General features: G+C 48.6%; 1 protein-coding gene across 2 annotated transcripts in view; it reads right to left on the bottom strand.

The window, feature by feature from the left end:
- Positions 1–9,701, bottom strand: part of LOC119316761 (putative elongation factor TypA-like SVR3, chloroplastic) — a 45,804-nt gene that overhangs the window by 8,698 nt on the left and 27,405 nt on the right. For both annotated transcript variants that reach the window (XM_037591143.1, XM_037591142.1), the window contains exons 11-13: positions 8,028–8,122; positions 7,658–7,823; positions 5,432–5,627 (exon numbers count right to left, since the gene is read on the bottom strand). In XM_037591143.1, the coding sequence (XP_037447040.1) occupies positions 5,432–5,627; positions 7,658–7,823; positions 8,028–8,122 (457 nt within the window). The remainder of the gene's footprint in view (positions 1–5,431; positions 5,628–7,657; positions 7,824–8,027; positions 8,123–9,701) is intronic.

Raw genomic sequence — 9,701 nt, forward strand, 5'->3', positions numbered from 1 at the left:
CACCGCGGCTGACGCAAAGACTGGACCGGAACTCCTCAAATGACGCCGTAGGCAAGCCCTTGGTCATGATATCGGCAAATTGTTGGGAAGTAGGGACGTGCAAAACACGAATATGGCCAAGGGCCACCTATTCCCGAACAAAATGAATATCCAACTCAATATGCTTGGTCCGTCGATGATGCACCGGGTTAGCGGAGAGGTAGACCACCGAGACGTTGTCGCAGTAGACCACCGTGGCACGGTCAACAGGGCAAGAGAGCTCCTGAAGCAGCTAGCGAAGCCACGAACACTCGGCTACGGCGTTGGCCACCGCACGATACTCAGCCTCAGCACTGGAACGAGAGACCGTAGGCTGCCGCTTGGACGACCACGAGATGAGTGAGGGTCCAAGATAGACACAATAGCCTGAAGTGGAGCGTTGAGTGTCAGGGCAGCCCGCCCAGTCTGCATCGGAGTAGGCGGTGAGGGCGGTGTCGGCGGAGGCGTAGTGTGATGCCAAGATCCATAGTGCCACAGATATAGCGGAGAATCAGCTTGACGACAGCCCAGTGAACGTCTCGAGGAGCATGCATATGAAGACACACCTGCTGCATGGCATACTGGATCTCCGGGCGAGTTAGAGTGAGGTACTGGAGAGCACCAACAATAGACCGATAGAAGACAGCATCCGAAGCAGGAGACCCATCCGTGGCAGAAAGCTTGGCCTTCGTATCAACAGGCGTAGCGGCGGGCTTGCAGTTAAGCATGTCGGCGCGCTCGAGGAGCTCGTGAGCGTAGTTCCGCTGATGAAGGAAGAAGCCATCCGGACGGCGCACCACCTCGACACCGAGGAAGTAGTGCAAAGGACCCAAGTCCTTGATGGCGAACTCAGCGCGAAGACGAGCCGTGAGCTGACTGAGGAGACCAGCCGTACATGCCGTCAGGATGATGTCGTCGACATAGAGCAGCAAGTAGGCCGTGTCAGAGCCCTGATGATAGACGAAGAGCGAGGCATCCGAGCGGGTAGAGCGGAACCCAAGCTGGTGGAGAAACGCCGCGATGCGCTGGTACCAAGCGCGCGGAGCCTGCTTGAGTCCATACAAGGACCGCGAAAGCAGGCACACGTGGTCGGGAAGCGCCGGGTCAACAAACCTGGTGGGCTGCTGGCAGAAGACCTGCTCCTCGAGGTGACCATGAAGGAAGGCGTTGGAGACGTCCATCTGGTGCACCGGCCAAGCACGGGAGACCGCAAGGTGGAGAACCGTGTGTATCGTGCCGGGCTTGACGACCGGAGCGAAGGTGTCGCTGAAGTCGATGCCAGCACGCTGTCGGAAGCCACGAACAACCCAGCGCGCTTTGTAGCGATCAAGGGTACCATCAGGACGGAGCTTGTGTTTGAAGACCCACTTCCCGGTAATCACGTTGGCGTGCCGGGGACGGGGAACAAGCTGCCACGTCCGGTTGCGCAACAGGGCGTCAAACTAGTCTTGCATTGCAGCCATCCAGAGCGGGTCACGAAGAGCGGCTCGAACGGAGGACGGCAACGGCGACGGCTCAGAGGTGGACGCCGCATGGACGTAGTCATCCGAGGCGTAGTGTGAGCTCGGGCGAAAAACGCCCGTACGGGCACGGGTGACCGGACCGGCCACAGCGCCGAGGGAGCCGTGGGGGCCGCGGGCACCGGGGGTGCCGGGGGCGCCGTGGGGGCCGCGGGCACTGGAGGAGCCGCAGGGGCCGCGGGCACCAACGTCGGGGGGGGGGGCGAGGGCGCTAGTGCCGCGGCTGTAGGAGGCGCCGCATGCAGGGGGCGCGCCTCAAAGCCAGGGGGCGGGCCAAGAGAGGCGCGCGAGCGCCCTGGGAGAGGCGTCGAGGAGCCCGCGTCATCAGTGGCGGGAGGAACAGCCGAGGGTACCTGGTGAAACGGAAACACATGCTCATCAAAGTAAACGTGCCGGGAAGTGAACACACGATGGGAGACGGGATCATAGCACCGATATCCCTTGGAGTCGGAGGGGTAGCCGATGAAGATGCAATGGACGGATTGAGGTGCAAGCTTGTGAGAAGCAGTGTCGGCAGTGTTGGGATAGCAAAGGCACCCAAAAATACGCAAGTCGTCATAAGACGGGGGCGTACCAAAGAGAAGATGGTGAGGTGCGTAGTTCCACCGTGGGCGGCAGGGTCTAATGTTAAGAAGAAGTGATGCAGTGGAGAGTGCGTCCGGCCAGAAACGAGACAACACATTGGCATGAAACAGGAGCGTGCAAACGCAGTCATTCAAAGTGCGAAGGACGCGTTCGGCTCGACCGTTCTGCTGTGAAGTGTACGGGCATGTGAGGCGGAAAATTGTGTCGTGATGCGACAAAAAGGTGCGGAAAGCGAGGTTGTCGAACTCTTTTCCATTGTCCGTCTGGAGCACAAGGATGGGACGCCCAAACTGCGTGCGGACATAGGACTAAAAGGCCGTCAAGGTAGAGAGTGCATCCGACTTTCTGCGCAAAGGAGAAGTCCACACATAGTGAGAATAATCATCAAGAATGACCAGATAATATAAATAGCCCGAGTTACTGGGAACCGGAGAAGTCCACACATCGCTATGAATCAACTGAAAAGGAAAAGAAGCAATGGTGGTGGAATTAGTAAACGGCAGGCGAACATGTTTGCCGACTCGACAGGCATGACAAGTGTGATCCTCGATCTTATTGCAACTGAAACTGAAACTCCTAAGAATATGACGAAGTGTGATGGGGTTGGGATGACCCAAGCGAGCGTGCCAAAGATCGACGCCAACGGAGAGAGCAACCGGTGCGGTGGTGGCGGATGAAGGCGAGTGCACCGGATAGAGCTCGTCGGGGCTGTCACATCGATGAAGTACCATCCTGGTTCGAGCGTCTTTGACACAAAAACCAAGCTCGTCAAATTCAACGGTAACAGGATTTTCACGAGTGAAACAACGAACGGAAATAAGATTCTTAATAATATGAGGTGACACAAGTATGTTAGACAAAGATAATGGAGTGAAAGTAGAAGGAAAAGAAGTGTGCCCAACATGAGTGATAGGAAGTGTGGAACCGTCGCCGACAATGATGCGGCGGTCGGTGGAGACAGGAGTGAAGGAGGCAAGGTTACCAAGATGAGCAAACATGTGAGCCGTAGCACCGGTGTCCATGTACCAATCACCATCTCCAGTGTAGTTGTTCGGCGTATGAGCGGCATGCAGCCCGGTGAGGAGCACCGGGTCCCAGGGTGCCGGCGGCAGGGCCGGCGAGAGGGACGGAGACGCCATGGGGAAGTCGTAGCCGCCGCTCAACGACTTCGGTGGGTACACTCCATACAACCCCAGCTGCAACTGCGGTGTCGGGTAGGCCGAATGGCCTGCCGAAAAAACCCGCGGGCCCGCTGACAGATGCTGCAAGTGCTGGGCGCCATCTGGCTGCTGCCCAGCGGACGAGTGCTGGCCCGCTGACGACCCCCACCAATGTCCGAGAGACTCGTACGCGGGCAGAGCCCCGTACACAGGCGGAGACCCGTACATGGATGCGGGTGGAGTCCCGTATACCCCGTACGTGAGAATAGGCGCATTGTAGGTGGTGGCCGCCCCGTATGGCGGCGGGGCCGCACCGTAGGGCGCCGGCGGCGGGACGGCTGAGGCGGCGGCGGACGGGCCTCGTGACGCCATTGCTGGTCCAACAGCGGCGATCGGCACTGTTGGACGGCAGTAGCGATGTGCAGCCGCACGGGTAGTGCGTCGCGCGGCTGGCGGCTAGCGGGAGATGCAGCAGCTGCTAGCGACACAAGCCAGCCAATTGATTCCGTCTGATGATGCGTACGTACACAGGAGCAAGCAGGCAGACTAGCTAGTGGATCGATTTCTGCTGGACACTCACGCACGAGTAGTAGCTAGCTTAATCAGCTAGGCTAGTGAAGCAGCGACGCGGGATCGCGGTGGCGGCTGGAGTGGAGATGGCGCGCGGGGCTGGCATGAAGGAGCGAAGCGGCGACATGAGGTAGCGATCGGGAGAAGCGGGAGGAGCGGCGGCCGGCGCGGATGGCGCGCGAGCGGCGGTGGGGGCGCGGAGAAGGCGCGCGGCGGCGGAAGACTAGGGTTAGAACCCGGAAACTGATACCATGTATGTTGTTGGAATTGCACGATGTATTGCTCTCGTGCATAGGCACGTATATATGATGTACAACGGTGGGCCACGGACCTCAACTATACAAGGAACTAGGAGGCGGGCCTAATACACAATATGCACATAACACATATACTCAACAGTTCCTAATTGGTAGTGGTACCTCTATTAGATTTTGGGAGGACACATGGCTAGGGAAGACGCCTCTGGCTTTACAATATCCTTTCCTATACAATATTGTGCAACGTAAGGAGGATTATGTTGCCACAGTATTAAATTCAGTACCACTTAACATCCAATTTAGGAGATCTCTTGTAAGGGAACGTTGGAATGCTTGGTTACACCTGGTCCGTAGGTTGATGGATGTTCAACTTTCAGACCAGGCGGATAAAATTAGTTGGAAGTTAACCACAAATGGATTATTCTCTGTGAAATCCATGTATTTGGACTTAATTGACGCCGGGCCATTGTCGAGGTCTTTGCACATATGGAAGATTAAAGTTCCACTCCGCATCAAGATCTTTATGTGGTTCGTCCACAAAGAAGTCATCTTTACCAAAGATAATCTGATGAAAAGGAATTGGGTTGGTAACCCCAGGTGCTGTTTTTGTGATCAAAACAAAACGATTAAACACCTCTTTGTCCACTTGCAAAATTGTTATGGCGATCTATCCATATAGCTTTTAACATACAACCTCCAATAAGCATAAACACGTTATTTGGGACGTGGCTTAATGGAGTAGACATACACATAACTAAACATATTCGGATAGGGATATGTGCTTTATTATGGGCTATATGGAACACGAGAAACGATATGATTTTAATGGTACAACATTCACCAATTTTTTGCAGGTTATCTACAAAGCTACAGCCTGGATCCGTATATGATCGTTACTCACTCATGCGGACTACAGGGGGCCTATGGTTATTGGGTGCAACCGCTGGGAGACGGTAGCACGAGCTATCTTCAGCCGATTTGGATGGCGAGTTAATAATAGGCTAGGTGTGTAGACATCGTAGCCTGTTCTTTATCACCGGATGTGGCGCTTTATTGCCGGATGTGGCACTTTGCATACTTAGTTTCTCCTTTTTTGCTCGGATTTTGAGCTTCATTGGATGTTAAGACTCTGTTTCGATTTCTAATAATATGGCTGCATGCATCGACTGATGCAGAGGCCGGAGGTTTTCCTCCTTCTCAAAAAGAAAAAATGAGAATCCAGAGTATTTACTTTCTGTTAGGGCTAGGGTAATTAAAGTTTGTTCCAAGTTCTTTCTAGAAAATAATATCATCAAAGCATTGAATGCTTATGAAATTTCACCTGTAGTTTCCTTGTTGGAACGGACATTTGTTGCAGCCTTTTTCTTGCACACATTAAGTGCTAAATCACCTGGACGCTGATGGATACCAACTATCTGGCCTTTGTAAATATCCTGCCCTGGTTTGACAAATAGTATACCTCTTTCTTGTGCATTAACGCAAGCATAAGAAGTAGTACTTCCACCTTCGAATGCCACCTGGATCATTCCCACTATGTTAGATATTGAAGAAAACTGTAAGCCAAATTAGGTAAATAAGTTCCGCGCAATAGGTAGGCAGAAAGTTTGTAAAAAGTCAGTGGGTAAAATTAGTTGGCATTCCCTAAAAGAACCATGTTTAAGATATAGCTGATGTGTTGACAATTTCGTAATTTTCAATTTTTGGAAGGACCAAACGAAAAAAATGACATGTAATTAACCATGCAATTTCTAGAGCATGTTTGGCCTATGCAGAGATATGTTGTACTGGAGATAGGTTTATCATGCACCTGTTTATATTATGCATAAAATTTGAAATGATATGCTTTAGGATTTCAAAGTTGTCAGTGCAAACCCGTAGTCTAATTTTACTATGTATATACTTGCTAAAATGTAAACGTCTTTCATACAAGATAAAATATATACAGATCTTGTGAGATCCACGGATTTATTTTTAGGATTCCTTAGATCCAGCCAGTGAAGGCGGACTCGTGTTTGCATGTCATGTGGGTGTTCATGTGTACGTCATCTCTGTAATAAAAAAGAGCAGCCCGGTGCATGTAGCTCCAAGGCAACAGCTTTACCACTGCACCAAGGCAACAACTTTAACACTGCACAAAGGCAAGCCTGGTGTACGTCATCTCTGTAATAGCACAAAAGAAATTCATAGTCTACGTGAAATACCTTAAACTCTATGTCAGTGCATTACCTTTAGTATTGCATAATGTAGTAGTCTATTGGCAGATTTTCAATTGTATTGATCTTCAAATTAGGATGCTGCTATCTGAATTATCATTCCACGCCATAAAGAATTATCATTCCATGTCATACAGAATTATCATTCCACGTCATAAAGAGTTATCATTCTTTATCACTCTTATCCATGCGTTGGATCAAGGTAAATTCCCGTGGCAATCTTTTTCATAAACCAAGTGATGCCAAATCGTTAATATTAGCCTATAGGCCTAATATAGCCTCCTTTAATTCAAATGAACTGGTTCAAAGAGAAGTTCAGCTTGTTTGATTTTGTAGGATAGGAAGCTTATTAATTTTCCTACAGCCACTTTCTACTCTGTTTTAAAAGAAAATATCTTCACGAAAAATGTTCATGCTTATGTGAACTATGACAAACACACAATCTCTTAAGAACTCTTTTGTGTTTCCTGCGGTGCATTCACGTGTTTTCAATTACTGTAGGATATAATGCGCCTCGACATCAAATATGTTTTCCATATTACTATATGTTTTTCATTGCGGCATTCCAGATTGCCAGTAGGTTAACAAAAATTAAAATTTACTTTTCGAGTTGCTACCAGGGTGAACGTTGAGCTTACCTTATGCTCGTCAATATATACCTAAATGAAATTATGGTGCATCAACATGAAGGCATGTATATATGGCCTACATAATTTATTTATTTTTGGGTACTCCAATCTGGTAAGGAAACCTGAAATAGATTACTATGACATTCCTTGTTTTTGTTAAGGATTAATATGCCATCCAGTGCAAGGTATATATATGCAATGGGATGATCCACAACTCGAATAGTGCAAATATCTACTCCCAGAAGTAAAAAATATAAGATGTTTTGGATATTTCAATATGGACTACATACGGACTGAAATGAGTGAACAAATACACTAAAACATGTCTATATACATCCGATTCAGAAAAAAGTTAGAACATCTTATATTTATGAACGGAGGGAGTATTTTTACAGCTTCTCCATCATATCTATAGGTGAATTTCTCATATTGCGTTCGTACTTGCAAGTAAAAATAAATAATTCCCTGCAATAGGATGGCTAGAGTGGCAAGGTAATTAAGTGATAAACTATTTTTCTCTTTCGATATACATGCGCTGTTGTAGTGTCACGTTGTTGAATGTATCTTACCTACTTATTTGTCTATCAAATTATTTACTTGAATGAATCTTAGCTACCATTATTAGTCTGTCACAATATTTACTTGATCAAACTGGATGTACATAATCATCGCCTAGTTCATATTCAAGTTGGCATTTATTCGTACCAATGAGCCTTGATCACGTGAACTAATATCTCCAGCCCATGGGCCATAGCTGTCAAAGATTGTGTTAAGTATAGCTCTGCCCCTAGAAGCTGTTAGAATTGCATTCCGGAGCCCAATGAGGCCTCTGGTTGGAACCTTGTATTTCAGCAATGAAGTTCCCTCTGGCCTGCCATTTGAAAGGTCTCGTTATGGCAACAAGTCAATATCAGGAACAAGCAATTTGTAGTAGACTGGCAACGATGCATGCAATATAGTTGAGTTGGAACATAAGTAACTTTGTTGGCAACAAGCCTTAGTTTCTTTCTCTTCTGTATCAAAGAAAAATGCAAAAGATTTTTCGAGTGAAGATAATCTAGAGTACAGCACGAACCCACTAGCTTCCATGTCAAGCATTTGTCCGCGCCTTTTCCCCAATAGCTCGACAACTGATCCCATATATTCCTCTGGAACCTCTATAGCAGCGATCTGTATCGTAGTAATAATAACAGGTTAGTAACATGAAAACTGAGAATAAAGGAGTTCCAGGTGTACCAAGAGCAATTTTAATGTCACAGAAGTCCTTAGAAATCAAACGATGTAAATACACTAGGAGTAGCGGGGGGAAACCCTTTCTTGGTAAATACACTGGGAGTGCCTAAACTTGCGCTCGATGGTCACTTTGGTACCTAAAGTTGTAAAATACACGTTTCGCTCAAACTTACCCCAACGTGCAAATACAGTGCAACTGCCCTTTCTGTCTGTAGCCCTTAACCTCTGCCTACGTGGCGCATATTCTGTTCGTAGCCGTTAAACCTGCCTATGTGGCGTGTGGGTCCCACTTGTCAGCATATATTGGAATAATAAATCATTGTATCTCAGTGCAACGTGTTAGTCCCCCTTGTCAGTTGAACAGAGAAATAAATCGAACCCAAGAAAAATGTGCCAGGATTCAGACGTCAGGTCACCTAGAGCCTGTTTGGTTACCTGTGTCATTTTTTGGCCTTTTGCATATGTGGCTCGGTTGGGCCTGGCTGAGTGGAAACAGCCTCTGAGCCACGTTGTGCAACTAGTTTGGTTGTCTGCATTGCACCGCTGAGCAGTTTTGTGCCTGATATTTGGACGCCTGCATGTGTGGTTTAGCCGTGAGGTTGTCTGCATCGCACTGCTGAGCAGTTTTGTGCCTGATGTTTGGACGCCTGCATGTGTGGTTTAGCGGTGAGCAGATACAAATCACAGCTGTTTGGTTGTGTGCAATGTGCTGTTCTGCTCACCCCTTTCAAAAGTGGTGACCTTTCCACCACTTTGCGCCACACTAGCAAGCAATCAGCATATGAACTTCACACTAGCAAGCACACAACAGATGAACAGGACACACAATTAACACTGGCATTAGCAAGCGTGCAGTACCTACATTAGTAGAGGGGTAGAGTTGTAAGACATCAGGGGCATCCCATGCCCCTGCACAATTTGATCAGGGTGTGTTGTTCCTTGAACAAAATATAGACAGTTTAGCAGCAAAAGCAAAGACACCGCTCATACTACTCCAGTACTACTACTTAGTTCAGAACATCAGATGGCCTGGTCATAGGGCCCTCCGCAGACACGCTTTTGGCATCGACAGCAGATCGTGGAGGTTTTCCTGTCGTAGATCTGGACCTTCAGGCCGAGGTTGGAGGGCTTCAGGACAACAATGTCGCCGGGCCACACCTTGTGCTTCCGGCAGAAATATTGCCAGCCCCTCTAGCTCGCCGCCAAACTCCTGGACCTGCACAAAGAAGTGGCACCACCTGCTAGCAGAGAGCAACACGACGCATTGAAGGTGTAATACTCCGACCAAACCCACCAGTTCCTAGCCGTTGCATGTGGGATCTAGACTGGCACTACAGATCAACACTAGTTTTTCCTGCACACTTTGTCCTCACTCGTGCACACCTAGGAACAACTTCCCAGTCAACCACCCATCCTTAAATTGATCCGAGCCGAGCACGCTTAACTTTGAGGTTCCTTTCGGATGGGCTCCCGGGAAAGAAGGTGCACTTTGTTGATATGAGTAGTCTACCATTCA

This window comes from Triticum dicoccoides, chromosome 6A (genome assembly GCF_002162155.2).
Source record: "Triticum dicoccoides isolate Atlit2015 ecotype Zavitan chromosome 6A, WEW_v2.0, whole genome shotgun sequence".
Classification (NCBI taxonomy): Eukaryota; Viridiplantae; Streptophyta; class Magnoliopsida; order Poales; family Poaceae; genus Triticum; species Triticum dicoccoides.